Source organism: Oryzias latipes, chromosome 14 (assembly GCF_002234675.1).
Source record: "Oryzias latipes chromosome 14, ASM223467v1".
In the NCBI taxonomy this organism is placed as follows: domain Eukaryota; kingdom Metazoa; phylum Chordata; class Actinopteri; order Beloniformes; family Adrianichthyidae; genus Oryzias; species Oryzias latipes.
Genome location: NC_019872.2, coordinates 1,414,279 through 1,436,203, shown reverse-complemented (window position 1 = coordinate 1,436,203; position 21,925 = coordinate 1,414,279). Strand labels below are relative to the sequence as shown.

Here is a 21,925-nt window from a genome sequence, read left to right as displayed (position 1 = left end):
CGGTTAGAAGATGTAAGCCTGGGAGTTCAATATTTATCCAAGCTCATATATTTAAGTAAACCTGCTGCACCCTGCTTTCTGGCTGGGATTCCTGTTTTTTGCTAGTTTTGAATCGTTTTCTTACATAAATTAAAAAAACAAGAAGTTGCAAAAAACAAATGTAGCAATTTTAAACTTATGGTGTATTTTAAACAATTTAGAAACAAGTAAAGCCACCGCAGTTTAAAACAAACGCTCCTCAGCACACAAGTATCTGAAGCTGCATTCTGAACCTGGAACTACTTTTACCACAGACTCACCATTAGGTCATGAAGGCCAACGACTCCTTCCACATTTGAGCAACCATTTCTAAAGTCCATGAAGGGTTCTTCCTGAAGCTTTTCCTTCCCTTTACATGCCTCACGTGTCCGTTAAATAAATTAGCTGCTGGAGTTTAGCACGAGTGGATTTGGAGATAGTCTGCTCCTTTGGATGGATCTAAGAGACAGATAACCTGCTTCTAAAGCCTTTAACAACTGGGGGGTATTACAGATTGCATGTTTAAAGTACCCTGACTTTAACCCTGAACTCTGGCTGAAGTCCGTCTGAACTTGCTAACTCTGGGTATGTCGGTTCCAAAAGAACGGATATGAGTTAGCGTAATTACGCTCGACTTGGTGTGGATCAGGGAGTCACTGTCACGCTACATCGTAGGATATAGCTTGATGTCATCCATGTAGAGGAGGTGACTGATGTTGGCCCCATTTCTGAGTCGGTATCCATAGCCAGTATTGTTGATTATTTGGCTGAGGGGGTTCAGACCTATGCAGAACAGCAGTGGGGACAGAGCATCACCTTGGTATATCCCACATTTGATGGACACTTGTGCAAGTGGCTTCCCATTGGCTTCAAGGGTAGTTTCCACAGCTTCATTGAGTTTCCTATGAAGGCTCTTAGAGTCCTGTTGATGTTGTACAGCTCCAAGCATTCAGTGATCCATGTGTGTGGCATTGAGTCATAGGCTTTCTTGTAATCAATCCAGGCTGTGCACAGGTTGGTGTGTCGTGACCTGCAGTCTTGAGCGACTGTTCTGTCAACCAGGAGTTGGTGTTTGGCTCCTCTGGAGTCTCTACCAATGCCCTTCTGTGTGTTGCTCATGAATTGATCCATGTGCCTATTTATCTTGGTTGCAATGATGCCTGACATGAGCTTCCATGTTGTGGAGAGACAGGTTATTGGCCTGTAGTTGGATGGGACTGCATCCTTTGAGGGATCCTTCTGGATCAGGATCGCTCGCCCTTCAGTTAGCCATTCGGGGTGAGTCCCATCTCTTAGCAGCTGGTTAATTTGTGCTGCCAGGCACTCGTGGAGTGCAGTGAGTTTCTTTAGCCAGTAGGCATGTATCATGTCAGTGCCCCATGCTGTCCATACCTGAGACTCTTTCTTGGATGTTTGCCACTGTGATGGATACTGGATTCTGTTCAGGGAGGTTGCTATGTTCTTTTCTCAGAGAGACCAGCCACTGGGCATTGCTGTTATGTGCTGTCTCTTTCTCCCATATACTTTTCCAGTACTGTTCAGTTTCCAGCTTTGGTGGGTTTGATCGGTTGTTTTGACCCTGCCAATGAGTGTACACTTTCGCAGGCTGAGTTGCGAACAGCCTGTTTATCTGTCTACTGTGTACTTCTTTAGGTGGCTGCTCAAGACTAAGAGCCTTTGTTTGGCAGTCTCCAGTGCTCCAGGTATGGGCATCTGGCTGTATCTCTTAGGTACTTGCTTTCCCATTGTACCTCTTTGAAACTCTGTCAGCTTACTCACATCCTTCCGAGTTGCCTTGATTTTGGCATTGCTTGCTTCCATGATGGGTATTGTTTTCTTCCATGCCAAGCATCTCAAGTATCACTGCTGCTGAAGTGTAAAAACATTCATTGATTTCTATGATTGTTGTGGAAGGAATTGCCCTTAATGCTTCATTCGCTGTTTCCAGAAGACTTCCAGGTGGTACATCACTTAACCGGTCTAGGTGGTTTCGGGGTTGCCTAGTGGTCATTCTAGACATGATCTTGTCTTTCAGGTCAGTTGCCCAAGCTCAGGGCAGTAGTGTGGTATAACCTCCTCTCTGACCTGCTGTTCTGGCTCTCCCGTGGTATTGCAATTGTATTGTACTGCTTCAATCTCAAGTTGTGATAGGAGCATTGGGCTACCGGTTTTTTGGACATTGGCCTTGATTGAGGGTTTCGAAGCATCCATTCATTCATTCCACATTCTCTGTGGAATGAATGGGAAGACTTGAGTAGTAGCAGCATCCTAACAGAACCTTGTTCTCACATCTAGTCCATTTCCGTCTTGTTCCAGTAGCCCACTTTCCATCAGGATGCTCTGGTCCCCCAGCACCTGACGCATGTGGTTCCTTGTCTCTCATGTTGTGAGGTAGGCAGTAGTGTTAAGGGTCTTGCCCAAGCACCCTCACTGGGTGATTTTAATTGCGCCCGATTTCCATTGCCATTGATTGTTCATTCTGCCCCGGGAAATTGAACCCTGGTTTATATATATATATATATATGCGAATGATATTTATGTATATAATTACTTTAAATTTATATTATCCCTTGTGCTAACCTAGGCACTTTACCATTGGGATTTGGGTCATCTAGACCCACTAGACAGTGCTCTGAACCTTTTTTCTTCAATGATTTGTGATCTTCACTGGTGTCCATGGATTACATGAAATCTTTCCACCTTTATCCACCTTTGTCATGGTAGGGAGAACACCTCAATGTGAGTGTGGGGTCATCTAAGATAGCACAAGGGTTATACTAAGTGGACCCCCGACCACAGCTCTGGAGGGAAAGCCTCATTTCTGCAACACCCCCTCAAACACACACCAAGCTAGTCTTTGACACTGGAGATGGAGTTCTGATCATCCAAAGGATGTCAAAACTGTAGCTAAAACTCTGTGTAGTGTTAAAGAGTTAAACATTTAATTATTAGTTGACTGGTGTGGCTTTTTATCTTTTTCTATTCTAAATGTGTACCTTGTAAATATGTATCTTCTATTCAATTTTTTTTCCTTTTCTATTTTTTTCCAATTACATTATTTTAGTGACAGCATCATTGTATTTTTCTCGAGGTCAGGCAACAGTTTTGTGGGAAGTAACCCCCCCGCTCCCCTTAATGCCTGACACTGGATTCTAAACAGGGTTTTCTCCAGGTGCTCTGGTTTCTACCTCTTTCTGAAACAAAAAACAAAAAAGAAGAAATAAATAACTTTAAATAAAACAAATAAAACTGTTAAAACTGTCAAAAAAATTCCCCAAGTTCTATAACCCCTAATTCACAAAAGTAATATTAGAAAGCAATAAAACAATCAAAAAAATGCCCCCTCCTTGATTTGCCACCTTATTGCGGTGGAGGGGTTTGCATGCCCAACAAATTCCCCATTTAACAGCTCCTGACTGGGTCTATTGATGTCAAGGGATGGGCCAGACTAAGAGCAATTCACACATAGAAAGAACAATAAATTGAGACATTATCAAAGTGAAAGTTTACTCTTTCTAAAGTGTTACCAAAGCCTAACACTAAAGCAAAACCTCATTGAGTCCCTACGAAACCTCAAGGTTGTAGACTATGACGTTTCATGGCTCCCATTAATTGAACGAATGCATTCATGAACTGAGTGAGCAAACCTTACAACTGCCCAAACACAATGCTTACAGAGTGACCCTGCATTTTATGACTGCACGGTTGCCATCCTAACTGCACACTTGCTCGATTTGGGAGCAGTGTTCAGGGTGTTTGTCACTTGGGGGGGCGATAACCTTTCTGGTTGATCTGATTGGCCGAAATCTGCAGGTCAAATTCAGGGAGGCAGTGGGGGGACGACTTTGACTTTTTAGAGGCTCTAATAGAAAAAAAAACGGCGGATATAAAGTGGATTAAAATAATAATGAACGGCCAAGAACAAGGTGAGAAAGTGCAGCGTTTTCTTTGGGCTGTAAGTTATTCTCATGTGAAAATCACTTTATTAGGTAAATTCTGCCTCAGTTCCAATGAAATGGCCGATCACACAGAAAATGAGAGACACTAAGTGCTGTAAACAGCTCCGACAACAGCTTCTGGTGGCTCACCTGACTCACGTCTCTTGGTCCGCGACCCACATCCGTGAGTTGTGACCCGTGAGCCAGCTCTCCAAAGCTTCAATATAATTTCATGCCATAAATTGAGCGTAGGAGCGCATTTTGACATGGTGGATTCATTTGTCCCATGATATTATCCCATAGCTCTCAGTAGTGGGAGTCGCGAGACTCGAGTTGCAGCGCACAGACGTGGGTTAGGTGAGCCACCGGAAGTATGTTTACATCGCCAGCCACGGCTGGAAAAAAATGGTTGGACATTGATTTGTATTTTTCCTAGCTAATCATTTTCAAAGAAAGAATGGGAATCTCAAAGGCATTGAAAGACATTGTCAGCAAAAGAGCACAAGATGTGATGTTGTGATCATAGTCCTGCAGGGACTGAAGCCTCTTTTTTCTGACACTGGGTGACCTTGTTGTTGCTGTCTGGTCAAGTTCTCTGGCTTTGTCCACTCCTCACATTTAAAGCTACCAGGCTAATTTGCTGCTGTGTTGCTATTTTCACATAATCCTCCTCTAATCCTCAATGACTCAATTAAACAGCCACATCTCCAGCTTGCTATCTGGCTCTATCTGTCACACTCACTATTTGTAGTCCCCTCTGGTTTCTCCCCTCCTTCTCCACCCACATCTCCCCTCCACCCAACAAAAGTCTAAACAAAGCCTTTAATGCCTTTTTCTGACTCGTCTTTTCCTAGTCCAACCGCTGGTTCTCTGTTTCTTCTTTTTTGTACTCAGTAAGGCTAACTGTGACTTTACTTTGGCTGCTCTCCTCTGATTTGCAGTTGCAACTGCTGCTTTCCGTGCTCATCATCAATTATTGAAAAGCAATCCACATATGCAATACATTAGACACAAGCTTTCAACTGAGAAACTAGAAGTTTAATAAAAAAACAAAACAAAATAATATAAAATAAAGTATTGAAACAAGAATTGTACTGTGTGTGTGTGGAGGCACTAAGTGTGTGTTCTGTGTGAAAAGATGTTTTGGTGATGAGTGGAGGATGGATCCCCAGAGAGGATTCAAACTGAGGGCAAAGATTTGACATATGTGATGATAAAGTTTGGTTTTTATTCTAAGCCAAGGCTGTCTTCCTCACCAAGCAGCCTGAAGTCACCTGGTCCGGTCCGATTCGTCGAGAAGGACCGGCTGGGTGATCCAGAAAGGGGGGGGGTTACACTTCCTGGAATCTTAGGAAAAATGAAGGTTTCTTCACCAAGAAAGCCTGTTGTCTTACATGGTCACATGGCTTCTACATTGGTCAAGTGACGTCTGTAACCCTTGTGCTATCCTAAGCACTTTAACATTGGGAGTTGGGTCATCTAGACCCACTAGACCAGGGGTCGGGAACCTTTTTTCTTCAATGATTTGTGATCTTCACTGGTGTCCATGGATTACATGAAATCTTTCCACCTTTATCCACCTTTGTCATGGTAGGGAGAACACGTCCATGTAAGGGTGGGGTCATCTAAGATAGCACAAGGGTTATACTAAGTGGACCCCCGACCACAGCTCTGGAGGGAAAGCCTCATTTCTGCAACACCCCCTCAAACACACACCAAGCTAGTCTTTGACACTGGAGATGGAGTTCTGATCATCCAAAGGATGTCAAAACTGTAGCTAAAACTCTGTGTAGTGTTAAAGAGTTAAACATTTAATTATTAGTTGACTGGTGTGGCTTTTTATCTTTTTCTATTCTAAATGTGTACCTTGTAAATATGTATCTTCTATTCAATTTTTTTTCCTTTTCTATTTTTTTCCAATTACATTATTTTAGTGACAGCATCATTGTATTTTTCTCGAGGTCAGGCAACAGTTTTGTGGGAAGTAACCCCCCCGCTCCCCTTAATGCCTGACACTGGATTCTAAACAGGGTTTTCTCCAGGTGCTCTGGTTTCTACCTCTTTCTGAAACAAAAAACAAAAAAGAAGAAATAAATAACTTTAAATAAAACAAATAAAACTGTTAAAACTGTCAAAAAAATTCCCCAAGTTCTATAACCCCTAAGGGGTCGGGAACCTTTTTTCTTCAATGATTTGTGATCTTCACTGGTGTCCATGGATTACATGAAATCTTTCCACCTTTATCCACCTTTGTCATGGTAGGGAGAACACGTCAGTGGAAGGAGGGGTCATCCAAGATAGCACAAGGGTTAACTCAGCGGTTTTGGCAAAGATTACATGTTGTGGAGCTGGCCGAGCGAAAAAACAAATTGGTCACAAGCGGAAAATCTCCTTTTCAGCACATAAAAAATCAAAAATATAAAATGTTAGTGTGTCTTTAAAATTGACTGGAGACTAAATATAATTATTTTCTAAAAATAATTTAAGTAAAAAGATGACATGCGCAAAAACGGAAAGTTTAAGACTAAGACTAGATTTAAGAACAAAGACAAGAGAAGAAGGATTTGTTTCTCCTTGAACCTGAAATGCTTCAGAATGGAACGGAGCAGTGAGCTTATGGCCTGGCCAACATATTTTTCTACGTCACAATATGGCATTTCTTTTTTTAATGGCATTTTTCCGTCTGCTCCTGATTTACGATGAATAGAAACACTCAGAAATTAATTTCTTAGCTAAATTTTCTTCATTTATATCCTCCATCAGAAAAATGCTACAAGAACATCTGACAAACACCAAAAGGCCTTTTTCATCGGAGTGGATTTTTAAGCAGGTGACTTTTGTTCTCACTTTGTTTCATAAACTGCCCTGACATGCAGGCATATCAGCTTCAGTGATGTGCAGAAAGATGGGATCACAGTCGGGGCGATGAACCTGGATGCATGATCAAAAACCCCACAGAGGCCACTGAGTCATGAAAAGATGAGCCGAACCAGAGGAAGAGGAAAAACAGCATCTGGCATTTGACAGCTTGAGTCTATTTTTGTCACGGTGATGAGTTAAAAGACATAAACATCAGGTTTCTGTGGATGGGCGGAGCTCCCACGCTTTCTACTGCGCTTGGCGGTGTGATGTCTGGCACACTGACATGTGGTGTCAGGAGGGGCAGAGGAGACAGACTCTGATGCTCCTGCTGGACTCTGCATGTGTGCAGCTTTTGATTTCTCCTGATGATCAGAACAGCAGAGGAAGACCATCAGGTCTGGGAACTGTCTCTGGAGAGATGTTACAAGTCCGATGAGGAGCTTTTGTCCTCCAGGAAGCTGCGAGTTAAAATGAGTGAGAGGGTGATGGAGGGGCTGGGAATACCACACAAGCTTCTGCCATAGGGGTCTGGCAGGGGCGCCGTGTGAGCAGGAGAATGTCGACTGCTGAATATTAAAAAAATGTGTTGCATCTAAATGAGGATCTTCATCCCATGTGACAGAAAATTAGGCTTTTGTGTGTGAGTCCTCACAAACACATTTAGCAGGCTGATCCACTGACATGTCATTGACTTCTACCCTCATCTACCTTTTTCTACTGAGCAGCCTATAACCCGCAAATGGAATCAAACTATTTTAGTAAAACAGATGATGCACAGCAAGGCCAGCCTAATTTAAATCACCAAGACTTCTTACAGTTATTCACACACATGACTATTTGAGAGAAAATATCTGCACAGAAAGTCAGAGCGCTGCCTAATTACTCCCAGTGTTTGTGGTTAATGGCTTCTTATGGATGGCTGGCCTCAGGAAATCAGTGAACGTAATGACCAGTCACTAATGAATGCTCCAAACATCAATGATGATCCTCAGCTGAAAGCTTTCCGTGAGCTGGCACTCTAAAGGAAAAAAAAGCCCAGAAGCACGTGACTTCGGAGGAGTCTCTGTGGCGCGTGCGATGGGCACGTCTACGATTTTAAAAGGGAAACACAGTCAGCAATAAGCCAGACAGCCTCAAACTTAATCCTGATAGATCCTGTTTAACATTCGTTTGAGAGATTTCCACCTCTTCAAGCACATGAGCGGAGGAGATTATGGAGACTCTGTGCCTCTGCAGGACTGACTGCCAGTGCAGCAGCAGCAGAGTGCAGAGCAGAACCATGAAGGGCAGAAGAGCAGAGGTTTCTGTCAGGAAAACAATCAGGAAAAGGGCAGCAGTCAACTCGTTTCACAGAGTTTCACAGACCAAGTACCTTATTTGCCCCGGATAGTACTGTCTTCATATAGGTCTGATCTTTACAGGAGGGGACATAAAGTAAACTGTCCAGGGCTCACAGACGCTCAGTGAATCACAGCTGAGAGGAAATCTGCTGTGAGGAGAGGAACTTGTGACAGATCAAACAGCGTCCTCTGTCATTTTAGCAGCAAGAACATGTGTATCTGCAGTTTCCACAAATCATTATGATGTCAGGTGTCACCATGCAGATGCATTACCAAATGCCTAAAAATGCTGGACTACAGTGTCTCACATATCAGGGAAATGTCTCAGACTCAATCAGCCTCAGAAATACACAACTGTAGTGATTTTCTAGACTTCTGACACCTCCAAGTGTAGTCTAGACTAACAAGGTGGATCACAAAACAGAACACCTAGAAACGGAACATTTAAACACAAACTTCAATTCAAAATTTAGATAAAGCCTATTAATATTAAAACATAAACCAAGGAAAAATAATCCATTTGTTAAATAATTAATGAAAAAACTAATGAGATGCTGACTTTTGGAGAAAAGCTAGGAAAGGAGTCCAAAAGGGCGTCTAAACACAGAAAGGGAAGAAGTCTTTCATGTGGAGCCGCATGCTTTTGGACACGCAGGAGCAGCTGGTCCGGTCCTCCAACAGTCAATTATTAATCAGATTATTCCGATGATGTGTAAAATATTCCTGGATTTTATTTCCCAGGTTTGTCAGGAGGGTACCTGCCACACAAAGCTGTTTCATTATTCATTCATTCCAGTTGTGTGCAGCACAATGACTGCTGCTTCTCTCCTCGCATGTGCACCGCCGTGACCCCGGAGGGCATGTGGTCGGAGCGCCGAGATGATTCTACATGAACCCTTCTGCAAAAAGACGCGTGCTGAAGCTGCTGGAACAAACTGTCAAATGATAGCGGAGGAGCGTGCACGTGAACAGAGTCATTCTGCTTGTGCTCTGGACACAAGTGATGAAAGCTCACTGCAGGAGGAAAAACAGATTATCAGCTGCATGCTTAAATGTGGAGGCTTTCTTTGAGGGGGGCCAGGGTAATGATACAGGGCACATTTTTAATAGCTCCTCAATTATACTGTGTATGATAACAGGGATGAGAAAAGGCTGTGCAGAAAGGCTGCAACTCTGAGCCATTAGCAGTGATAATGACGTCAACTGTGCTCTCTCCAGACTGTGGTTACATGTGACCAAAAAAAAAAGATAAAAGCTCATAATTGCATATATGCTACCCGGGGAGGAGAGGGACAACGAAGGGAGATGAGGATTAGGGGGAGATGGAAGGTGATAAACTGGAATAATGCAGTAAAGCTGAATAAATACCAAATGTGAGTGAAGAGTTGGAATGACCAAAGCACTCACACCCACAAGCCAAGAAAAGCAAACACCCTGGGGCCAAGGCACTGATGCTGATGAGATGGAGCTGCAGCCCCCAGGAGACAAGGAGGACAGGGGTGGGGGGCGGACAACAAGTTGAAAAGGAAAGAAGTCCACAGGCATAGCAAGAGAGGCAGACTCCATGATGTTTAAGGGCCTGTCATCATGCTTTTCTCCAGCCTTCCAGAGAAAACGCAGCCATAAATGGGATCATATATGACCTTTGACACGCTAGCTAATAAAGGATTTTTTGCAGCTCATTTTCCCACCCGGAAGTAAGACGACTTGATCTCTGTGGGTGCCGCCCATTTTATGACATCATCCTAGAGTCGGCCTCAGCAGTGTGTCTGTCTTTCAACCACGAAAACAAACAACATCCAAACTTTTGTAAGGTGGATGTGCATGTGGTGTATATAAAACTGAAGCGTTTTTGTTGATCACCGCTAGCTCCACGGAGAAAGTGGGTGTGTGTTAGCCTGGGGGTGGAGCTGACAGCACAGACTCTTCCTGGAAGGGGCGGTTCCTCACTTTGTGACATCCCAATAGGAGCTGGTAATCAGGGAGCAGGTTTTTAGAAGAACGATCAAAGATGCATGGATGGATCAAAATACCACTTTGGGGTTGTTTTTTGTGAGGAATGAACAGTATAAGACACTAAAAAGCTCATAATGTTTATTTCACCCTGCGACAGACTGGCGACCTGTCCAGGGTGTCCCCCTGCCTTCACCCATAAGTGGCCGGGATAGGCTCCAGCAGCCCCGTGACCCAGAAAGGGATAAAACTGAAGAAGATGAATGAATGAACGAATGAACGTTTATTTCGCAGGACGAACGCCCTTTAATCAAATGTTTTTATTTTTGTAACTGTTTCTGCCCAGACCAGGAAGTCTTAAACAAAAAGAAAATAACTTGGATCAGGTTTGTCTTCTGCATTTTTCTTGTGAAAATGAAAAGTCCAGTTGTGTCCACAGGGGACAGAAGAACAGAAGGATTGAGTGGAGCTTCTAAAATTACCAGAACGTCTGTCCTCTGAACATCTGAGATTATCTGCCTTTGCTCACCTACCTTCATTACAAAATTATTCCATTCTATTTGAAATCTCTATTTAAATCTATTTAAAGTCCCACTCTAATCATCTTTGCATCTACTTTTAAAGTATTCCCAGTGGTCTTTGACTATGATTAAGACATTTTTTAGCCAAAATCCCAAAACCTGTGTTGTTTCTCAGGACATAGTTTCTGCAGAGCAGCAGGAGTTCATCAGAAATCCACCTCAGAGTTGTGGGCAGAACTGTTGGTGTATAGTAAGCCACTCCCTCATCCCTCTGTTTTCATGCTCTCCTGTTAGTTTACAGCCCCTCACCACCCCAACTAAACAGTAGCCGTGCAACAATATTCCAGCCGTACAGTTTAGATCCAGATTCCAGCTCAGACCAGGAAAACAAAGACGTTCATGCTATGTGTCTGCAGGTGGGTGCATCAGAACGGAGCGGAGCAGGAAGAATTTCACAAACTCAGTGTATTTTCTACGTCACAACTGAGAGCTTTTTCAAAGGCATTTTTTTCCTCAGCTAATCATTCACAACGATTTTAATAAATAAAAAGTATGATAACTGCAGATGTAGCTGCAGGAGAACACCAAGAAAGGGCACAGACCAACAGAGCCCCTTCACCCATTCTGCCTGGATGACAACACTGACACCCCCAACCCCAATGTCCTGCAATGGCCTTTTCTGCTCCTGGAGTAACAACTTTCTGATCATTTCAGAGAAATGACTCCATCTAGGAGGATTCTTCTGACTGACTACCTGATATATGTAGGATTGATGGACCTTATTAGGCTTTGAGGTAATGTAGCAGTGGTGCTGCAGCACGTGAGTAAGGATGTTAGTTGAAAGCAAGAATTAGGAGGAATGATGATGGATCAAATCACTAAATCTGGCATTTGTGTAGCTCAGCTGATGCAAAGCTGCTTTCAGTGAAACAGGCTGTGAGACTAAATGCTGCAGAGCAGTCTCTTGTCTGTTTTCAGCTTTGTGGGCTCATCCAAACTCTACTTCTGAGACCTGAAGCTCTGCAAACTGAGCATTTGGGTGAGCATGCAGCGTGCTGTGCACTCTGCTCCGTGAACTACACGCGTGTTTGACTGTAACTCTGGGTGTTCCATGTCCTGCACAGCACGTCTGAAGGCATCACAGACGAGCTGGGAATGCACTGCACACGCACCAGGCATCACAGCACACTTCATGCACCTGTTAAGCAGAAAAGAGGACTTGTTTTTTGGCCACCAGTGATGACTGGTGCAGTAGTTTTGTGCATTCACATTTAAGCTGGATGCAGATGATTTACCTGAACATGCCCCAGTTTCTTGTGACACACCTGCCAGCACAAAGGCGACGTGCTTCTGCTCAGTAACAAGACAGGGGGATTTGCAGCAGGATCCAACTTTCTGTGTGGAAATGAAAAACCTGTTTCTGCACAGATTCACTCAAAGATTGGCTGAGAAGCTTGATAAATCAACATTAAGCAACCTGAAGATGCTCATGAGAAGCAAACTAACAGAAGTAGACCTCCTTGATGCTGTTAGCAAACTAACTGTGATGTCCAAAAAGACACGGGTAAAGTGAGTGAATATGACTCAATGTTATGGAGAGTGAAGGGGCTGAGACTCACTGACTGACAGAGCTTGTTTAGCACTCTCAGCATCCCTCTATTCATGACTAAAGCCATCACTTCATTAGGATTTTGAATGTTAACTGTATTTCTTCTGGAGCTTAGTCTCTGAGGATGTAGCCTGACAAGAAGAAACTTCAGTCATGGCTGCAATGGAACTAATGATGCATCCCAAGGGCCAAGAGATGTGGAGATTCCAGCTCAGACCAGGACAACAAGGATGGATGGTGAGTGATCAGAATGGAGCAGAGCAGGGAGCTTGAGGCCTGCCCTGCGTATTTTCTCCCTGACAACTACAAGCTTTTCCCAAGAGCAGTTTTTCCTTTTCTCCTGACTCACTGGGATTTGAATAAAGAGATACTCAGAAAAGCAGTTTTAATCTTAAATTCTTTTATATATATCCCACAGGAACATGTTAAAAACACCAAAAACACAATTTTCATCAGTGCATCTGAAAAGGAAAAAACAAACTAGATTCTTTTCCTCTGAAGCCGCGTTATTCAGAAACTGGGTTTGAAGAAGACTGCCTCTGCAAACTAGCATCCTCTGTGCGTAGGGATTTTGCTCTTGTGACAATAACAAAGTGACACAATGCTTCTGACCCGCACTAAAAAGACCAAAACATTACAGTTTCTTTACACAGAAACTGCAAGCCGTGCACACTATGACACAAAATGTGTTTCTATTCAACTGACTAAACGGCAGAAGACTCCGTCTCCTGCGTTAGGTAGACTAAAAATGACTAAGAGGAGAAGTTAGGCAGCATTGGCAGTAAAAAGCAGGTATTCCTTTCAGAGGCTCATTAGCTGCAGAAACATTTGATGAAGAAAACCAGGATTATATCAGCATCCTTAAGGCTTCAGGCCCCTCCCCCACATCTTTCCCACACATTCCCACAGAATCATTCATCACAGCCCGTCCTGTCTAAACCCCTGCCCTTAATTCCCGTCTGTCCACAGATTTTTTAACCTCTCCTGTTTTTTCCTTGTGGTGATCATGACAAAAGAATATTTGTCCGCTCTGTTTTGTTTGCGGCATTTAAAACTGTGGAGGGACGCCGCATTCAGCCAATCACAGCTCCTATCATTCAGTTGTTAACGTCCATCCCATGGGAGTGAAGAAATGCACCGCCTCAGAAGATCCTTCAGAGACCCATTAGGTAACTGTCAGCAGCAGTGTTTCCATGTAAGAGGCGGAAGGTGTTTTCCTTTGTCTTTTTTCTGAAACACTGTGCTGTATTCTACCTTTTCTGTGCCCTCCTGAGAATATCATCTTTGAAATGAAACAGTCTTTGCTTCATTGGCATCAAGAAGAGAAGAAAAAGCAGTCCTTTCAGTCAGAGGCAGATGGAACATGAAGTGAGTTAAGGGCTTTGAGCCTGTTGGGTTTGAGGAACACCGGAAAGTCTCAGCTCCTCCAGTTGCTCTTCTTTGTGTCATAGTTATTCTGGAATCAGGCATTATACTACTCTATCACAGTCTCACAGTCATATTCTATGAAGGTCAGACAAAACACTCTAAACACTTCATCTGGACACCGGTTCTCATTTTGCTGACACAGCTGTTTCATATGTTCATCCGTGATCACTTTTTCTGTTCTTGTTTTAACTTTCTTTAATATTTTTCTGATTTGCTTCATTAGTTGATAACTTTCCTAGATTTATTTTACCACTAAAGGCTGTGTTTTGCTTTTCCTTCATACAGAGAGTGAGGTTTCACACGGCCAACAGAGACTGAGCGCCACATGAGCAACGGAGGTGAAAAATGCATCTTCTCCACCCCCACCCCAACTGAGGACGCTCCATTAAGCTTTCTCTACATTCAACACCCAGTTGATGTCTTCCTCTCGGGGTCTTCCTCAAGCTCTTTCACAAACTTTTAGTTTCAAGTAAAAATCAGTAATGGCCCTTTGAAAGGCTGACATTGTGTCCATTAGCTAAAATGACAAAAGATGAATAAAAGACAACCGTCAGTGGGCGGTTTGTGCCAGCAGGGCTGAAAGACTGAAGTAACAGGAGAAAATGCCATCTATGCCTTGTGCTTGTTAAAAACCTTAGTAGGAGTACATTATACTTTTATTTTGAAAAGAATTACAAGCTTCTGTGAAAAGTAAAAAACAATCACATTTTGAGAAAAGGCTCATTTCTCTGTATATTTCTGTCTTCATTCATGCCATAAAGAAAATATAATTCCTGTTTATTATGTAAAAACATGATGTAACGAATGCAAAGTAGTATTACATTTTCTTCAAGGGTTACAAAACACTAAGTTCAAGCAGGTTTTGATCAGTGGAGAATGAGCCCAAAGGTCTCTTTTACTGGTAAAGGGTGCAGACCCCTGGTTTAGGTTTTATCCTGTGTTTGATTGATGAACTTCTGGTTCCGACAGCTACTTTTAGTCTTTTTGTGATATTGGTTCTCTGGGCTACATATTCCACGTCTTCAGCTGCATGTCGTGACACTTTCAGCTCCTCCTGCTGTAAACAGTCATTAGCCGTTGTGCCATTAAAGGTTTGAGAGAGCTTTGCTACAGTCAACCGTGAATTAGGAGGGTTTGAGGCTTATGCCGCTGTGTGCAGCTCAGCACGCCTGGGACAGGCGTACAGAAGTCCCCACAGTCTGCAGAAAGGAACTTTCCTGCCTGGTATCCTTCATCTGGTCCTTTCTACCTAGAGTCTGTGGCTGAAGTTGAATCTCTGAGGATTAAGAAGACCTAATAGCAGCTCAGAACAACTGCGTGGCAGACAAACACAAACGCACTAATGAGTTTAGTTGGGAGCATTCACCCAGATCTCCAGTTAATGAGAAGTGTCATCTCCATAAACTGCTCTGCTCTCCCCTCATGGGCTGGTGTGGCCTTCATTTTAGACTGAACAAAGGGGAGGGGCATAGACAGGAAGAGCAGTGAGGAAAAAGATGAAGGGATGTAGTTTGGTCGTCTGCGCCTTTAAGAATCCTCGGGCCATGTTGGGAAAGTCGCCCAGTCCTTTTCTCATGACCCCTGAGCGAGGCAGCCTGCCTTCAGGGTCCATGCGTGGAGATGAGAGGACATAGAACAGCCAGAAGCTGACAGCACCCTGCTTCACTGCATGACACCTCTGACATCCGGTCTGTCTGCGCTCACCTGCACACGCCGTGCACACACCGTGCACGCCGCACACGCCGTGCACTGCTGTTGTCTGTTATGACAGTACAAACGAATTCCTCCTTCCAAATGTCAACGACTGATCTGCATGTCTCCAAGCAGCATGTCACACGTCAGACAGAACTTTCCCACAGTTCATCCCACTTTGAGACTAAAAATATGAATGTTTGTGAAAACTTAAAAATAGGAGCAAGTCACTGAATGTGGGGCAACTAAGCAAACACCCGGCGGCTGGGCTGGTCAAGTTTTAGAGGTCAAAGGCATTTAAAGAGAAGTTATCACTTACTTCAAATCCGCATGAACCTGAGAATAAGACTTTAAGCCAGATAACACACCGGAATTAACAGGTTGACCTCACTGTTCTTGTTAAACCAACACTGGGAAAACTGTTTTCTTTGGCTTCTTTTTATATAGTTCTATAAATGGTTTTGAATTAAGACTGGTTACTGTTTCGTTATGTAAGTTCAGTTCTGGAACTCGTTTTGGTCGTACTTGGCTTTGGATACGACCTTCCACAGCAGTTTCTGTACTTTGGTCAGTTCCACCCTCGGTTTCTGTAAGTTCATGCTTTCTCTTGTCATCTCTTGGCTTGCTCCTCATCTACTTTGTTCTAGGCTTCATTTCTTTTGGGTCCTGATTTTGTCCTGTTTTGTTTTTAGTTTTTTTTAACATTTCGTCACTTTGATAAATAAGTGATTTTTTTGTCAACCTGCAGACAAATAAAGACGTAAAAACCAAATATAAGAAAGTAAACGAGAAAAACTACCGGTAGTAAAAGGACACAGGAGGTCAGGACAAGTGGTTTTCATGGTCTCTGCAAGATCATGTGCGTCATATAGTGAGTGACAGCTCTCTCTTTTCCCATCACTGAGAGCCTAAACCTGCTCTAATCTTCTGTGAGGTTCCTGTTTTCCTGGGCCTTGTAATGAGAACTAGCGGGTGTAAATACGTAGGATTACATGAAGCACTGGCGCTCTTGCACAGATTGACCATAGAACAGCAAACAGCCTCTCAGGCAGGAAAAAATACACACTTGTATGTTTCTGTCATTGGAACTGATAAATCCCTCAATCTCAATCCTCAAATGAAAATTGGTGGGTCAAAAATATGAGAACCAAAGGCACAGACTGCTCCAATCAGAGCTCAGAGCTTTGTTCAACATCCGTTTGGAATTATTCTATGGAAAGATCATGAGTGCACGGCCAAAAATGTCAGATAAAGTGCGGCAGTGACTCCATTCATTGTCTTGAGGTCCATTTGTGTCGGATGCAGCATTGTCAGTGAAACAATGGAGTGTGAAACAGGAAACTAAACAAAGCTTTAATGCTGCTTCATGACCCATGATCACATCACTAAAATAGAAACATTACAGACCCCCTCACCCTACCCCACCCAAAAAACACCAGGCTCAGAGCCTTCTGAGGGTAACGGTTATCCACTGCCTACCTGGAAGACAAGTGAGGAGGTGGCTTTAGCAAGGGCGTGCCCAACACACTCGTGAGATTGTTCAGCAGTCTGTGGAAGATAGACTCTGACTATATTTTGATAAAGTGTATCCCTGAAATTGAGACTTCTTTTCAAAGCATGTGAAACTGCAGCAGCTACCAAATCTGAGCTACCGGTATATGGCGCCGACAGGCCGCCTGTGTCTGCAGAAGCTACCCCCCCACACATACCCCCACACCCTCAAAGTGGTGGCTAAGATGTCGTGTCTGGAGATCCATAGGATGAGACTGAGATGGGAGCTTATTTTCCCATGGTTGTGATCAAAACAGCACTGCTCAATCTAGATCAGACCGGCTTTCATAGATGATGGAAGGATGGCGATTGGTTTTTCTGTCATGTTCACTGCCACACAAAGAGCTTTCCAGAGGAAAAGGTGGAAATCAGGGCTTTCTGAAAACTGGACAAATGGTCTTAGTTCAGGCCACAGTCCTGCAACCAAACTCCATTAACCACGCAGGTCAAAACTCATGTTCAAAGGCTTCACAAGAAAAGTATCACTGCAGACTTTCAGAATGAAAAGATACAGAAAAAGGGAAACTCAGGTGTTCATGTACTTCAGGACGAACGACAGGAGGGCAAACTCATTTAAACAGATGGAAGAAATCACCTAATCAGGCACAAAGGGTCTTGAAGCTATTATCAAATTGGCTGACCTTCATAAAACTGCAATGCCACATTTTGAATGGGTTAATCAGATTAAGAAGCACAGCACTGTTGGAGAAGCTGAATATGAAGAATGACTTTAATGAGGTCCCAAATTAGGTCAAACAACCTAAATCTTCTAGCTGCTGATGGGTCTGTTGCCTCTCCTTGTGTGGGAAGAGCTGGAGACACAGGAGAAAGCCTGCAGAACACCAGCAGATAGGAAGCATCAGTCTGTGCAGGAGGAGGCTTGTTCAAAAAGTCAAATGCTGTGAGAACCAAGAACAGTGAAGAAGCCTGAAAAAAAGAGGCGTAAAAGCCAGAACTTGCTTTCTTGTAACAAACTGAATACAGTTCATTCCTCTGATCACCTGTGTTTTCCCTAAACATAAACTTCTGGTAACTAAAAACTAAAGTCACATGCAGAGAGCAGATGTTTTTAAATCGGATTGCATCTGATAAAACTCACTGAGATTCTCACGTTTTCTTTTATCAAATATTTATTTTGGTTGTTTGTAAGAAGACGTTTGCATTTCTAGCTCCCTGTGACCCAAACCATGGACCTTTCTGCAGTATCTCCATTGTTTTCAGGACTAAAGCTGGGGTCACGCTGCTCCAGAACCCCAGAACCGTCAGCTGGAGGATCACTGCCATCCTCCTTTGAACTGCCATTGTGGCATGACGGTCAAATGGAACTGTTCCTCCACCCGCAGGGAGTAACCGGAGAGCTGGAGGGTGCTTGCGTCAGTCCTTTAGAGTGTTTTGGCAACAAGTGTCAGAAACTCGCACAGCAGTCCCGAACACATTCAGGGAAGCTGATCCCTCCTGCCTGTATGCCTCACTAAGCACATGGGAGTCATCGGCCCGCCTGCTGGTGGTACCAAGCACTCACCTGAAGCAGACAGGGCCCCCCAAAGCTGAGGGGCAGCCTTTTTCAGGGAGCCTGTTTCATACATGAACGTAGAAACATTAATAACAGCTGCTGACAGAAAAGTCAGAGGCAAGTGAAGACAGCCGCGAGGAAAGATGCTAAATTCCTAAGCAGGACACCAAATCCCAGAAAGGCAGAGCTTTCATTTGACCTCTGGTGGCTGCGTCCTGTGTGACCTATTTAACACACTCTCAAGAAAGTCTCTATTTTCTTGTGAAATTCTCTCTGACATTTGTGAAATGTTCTAAAATGAGATCATATATTTTATCCTGACTTCACACCATGACTGTGCTTTCAGACACTCCTGCAGCTGCACCGTGTCCCACTTTCTGAAAACAAGACAAGGCAGGCCAAAAGTAGGATGAAGGATACTTAGGATACTGTACATGAGTGAAAGTAGGAGTTTAATACGGTGCTGCAGAGAAAGACCACTGAGCCAATGTTGCAGCAGCTATGAAGGGATTATTCCTCCCTGGGAGACATAATCATGTGGAACACACTTGTTTCAAATCCAGTGAAAGACAAACAGGTGTTTGAGCCTTAAATCCATCCTTCTTCTGGCACACTGACTCTCCAGACAGAATCACATCTTTCATGTTCCGGGTCTGAAACTGTCAGGATCAGGCAGGTATACAGTACGTCCCAAACAAAGGCTCAACCCGGGTTTCTGTCAGCACTCAGCATTCAAAAACCGAAGAGATCAGAACCAAACCCGCGCAGACTAACCTGAGAGCTCCCAAAGACACAGCAGTGAGAGCAGCGCAACTTTCCGGCAGAGCTCCATGCTGACACACTCTGCGCTCCCGTCCTTCATCCAGCGGTCTCTGCGCTCAGGTCTGCGCCGCTGCTGCCGTGCGCGCGCCGCGGACGCGCTGGCCGGGCCAGGTGGGGGCGCGTCAGGTGGGGGCTCCCGGAGAGACCCGGACTCTGAGCGGAGCGAGCGGAAGCTGGAGCGCCGTCCGTGTGTGTCCGCGCGGGATCCTCACCGGCAGCGAGTGCAACTCCAAAGTTATCCGCCCGTGGGTCTGCTTCACGGGGAGGGGGCAGAGGCGCGGGGAGGAGGAAGCGCACCACCCTCTGCCCCGGCTCGTGCGTGCGCTGTCTCACATCGGCGCACGCACGGTCCCGCACGAAGATAAAACATCTGAGCACCTCCTAAAGTATGATGCGATATTCTGGCAGAGTGACAGACAGTCACAGACCTGAAGTCCAACAGGGACTTGATGCTTAAAATCAACCAAAACCTTCTCGATTTTTCCCTTCACCCTTATTTTTTTATACTTGGATTTCCTCAGGGTCACCACAGCAGCATTGGTAAGGGGTAGTTCTTGGAAGTCTGATCGGACGGTTGTAGGTTCGATTCCCACCTTGCCCTCTCATGTTTTGAAGTGTCCTTGGGCAACAAATAACCCCATCTTGCCTCTGTTGGTAGGTTGGCGCCAGCTTGGCAGCGGAGAATCAACCCTTCACGTCTACATTGTGACCTTTTTCTAATCCCTCATTTATTCTTGATATGTGAAAATCAGCTTTTATGTTTGACAGTTATGAAGGATTTCTCTGTCTATATATCATGTTAAGGTGACAAACTAGACAACCGTAAAGGTTTTTCAAAAACCTGTCAAAATAAGACTCATTTGAATGAGTTTCATGGAAAAGGGTTCAAAAGGCTTTACTGAACACTGCAGACTGTAGGAGTTTTTGTGTGCTGCAGCTGCAGCAGCTTCACCGTCCTTTCTGCTCTGAGCCTCTCCAGCTCCTGTTCCATCATGTATGAAGAGCTATGACTCTGAAGCAAAAGGACTCAGTTTGACATATATTCCCACAGGGAGCCCCCCCCCCCCCCCCCCCAACCCTTACATAAAATATGAAGAACTGAAATTGGAGCTCAGACAGTCACCTCGGCAACAAAGGTGAGGTTAATTCAGGTGGACTGCTCAATTAGAAGAGGTGAACACAGGTTATTGTGTGATTAAATTCAAAGAAACAAGTTCCAGTTCAGCAGGAATAGAAGGTCACAGTGGGATTTCCTGCCATGTTTGGGCTTCCATTGACATTCTGCAGAATTCAGGCAAACGTGCCAAAAGCTGCCTGTTTTTGGTGAGGATTGAAATCTCTGCAGATGTTCTTGAGCAGCATAGCTCGGCACATATTCTTGTTCTCCAAATGTTCTGTTTGCTTGGTCATGGATCAGTGACAGTCGTTACCACCTGTTTTCCCCTCGAGTGTCTTTGTCTTAAAGCAGCTCAGCCCTGAAAACCTCCCAGAAAACTCTCAGAGGTAAAAGAAGGTCCGACTTGATGCTGCTGTTGCTGTTGTGTGTCTGTTCTTCCTCGTCTGATAGGTCCTTCTGCTCATTATGAAGAGGAGCGCTTCCTCTTCCACAGTCAAACATAACTCCTGCCGCCCTCACCTGTTTCCCAGACCTGTCCGTCCTGACCATCCTCTTCCCCCTTGTGCTGGGGGGGGGGGTCCTGCTGCAGTCATTGTCAGTCATCAGCTGATGGAAAGGCCAGACACATCCATCAGAAGAACCCACAATCAGCTTAATGCTGCATGCTGTTTGGACATCTGAATGAACATTCAAACCCAAAGACAGCACATGTAGAGAGACGTGGAAACACATCAAAGAACGGCTGTTTTTATTGATGAAATTATGACAACTTGGTCTTTCCTGTTTACTTTTTGAGGCCAGTCAAAGTAGTTTGACCAAAAGTTCCTTATGTTCACCTTAACACACACAGAACTGAGAATTTGTTCTCATTAAAGACTCTTTTTCTTCCATTAAGGCAAAATTTCTTCTAGTTTCTGTAATTAATCAGTATTTGAAGGTTTTTCAATGATTCCTTTTGGACGTTAGCCTTTTTGCTTGTTTTCAGTCCAGTCTTTGTATTTGACTATTTTCAGACAATTGTGTTCTTTTACTCCAATTTCCTTCATTTTCGTATAATAAATAATATGAATAATAATACGAATAATATAGATAGTAATAATAATAGTAATAGGAATGATACTAATAAAAATGATTTTCATGATGAAGAGACCATCACAGTTCTGTAAATGTATGTAAATACAGTAAGTACAAAATGCTTTATGATTAATGAGATACTGACTTAGCACTTTTCTTTTTTCTGCCTTGATTAAGACCCAAAGCGGCGCTTTACCGCCACAGTCCCATTCACTCACACACACACACATATTCATGCAAGACGCTAACCTATAAGCACCATGAGCATTGTGGGGTTCAGCCTTTTGCCCAAGGGCACTTCATGAGCAGTCAAGGAACCAAACCTCCAACATTCTGATCAGAGGTTTTTCCCTCCACCTCTGCTCCACAGCGACAGTTCAGATGACAGAATGTTTGCGTCATTCTTCTATAGTAATGCAAATATTTCAGAGACAACATCAGAATGAATGAAAGATTTGATATTTAAAAAAATTAACATTTCTGTAAC

The 21,925-nt window shown here is 43.9% G+C and overlaps 1 protein-coding gene across 1 annotated transcript in view; it reads right to left on the bottom strand.

Moving 5' to 3' along the window:
* The window catches only part of esam (endothelial cell adhesion molecule), a 65,812-nt gene extending 45,574 nt beyond the window's left edge, over positions 1-20,238 (bottom strand). The window contains exons 1-3 of the mRNA XM_023962759.1: positions 20,200-20,238; positions 19,200-19,238; positions 11,928-12,027 (exon numbers count right to left, since the gene is read on the bottom strand). Of these exons, the coding sequence (XP_023818527.1) occupies positions 11,928-12,027; positions 19,200-19,238; positions 20,200-20,238 (178 nt within the window). The remainder of the gene's footprint in view (positions 1-11,927; positions 12,028-19,199; positions 19,239-20,199) is intronic.
* Between the last annotated feature and the right edge of the window lie 1,687 nt (positions 20,239-21,925).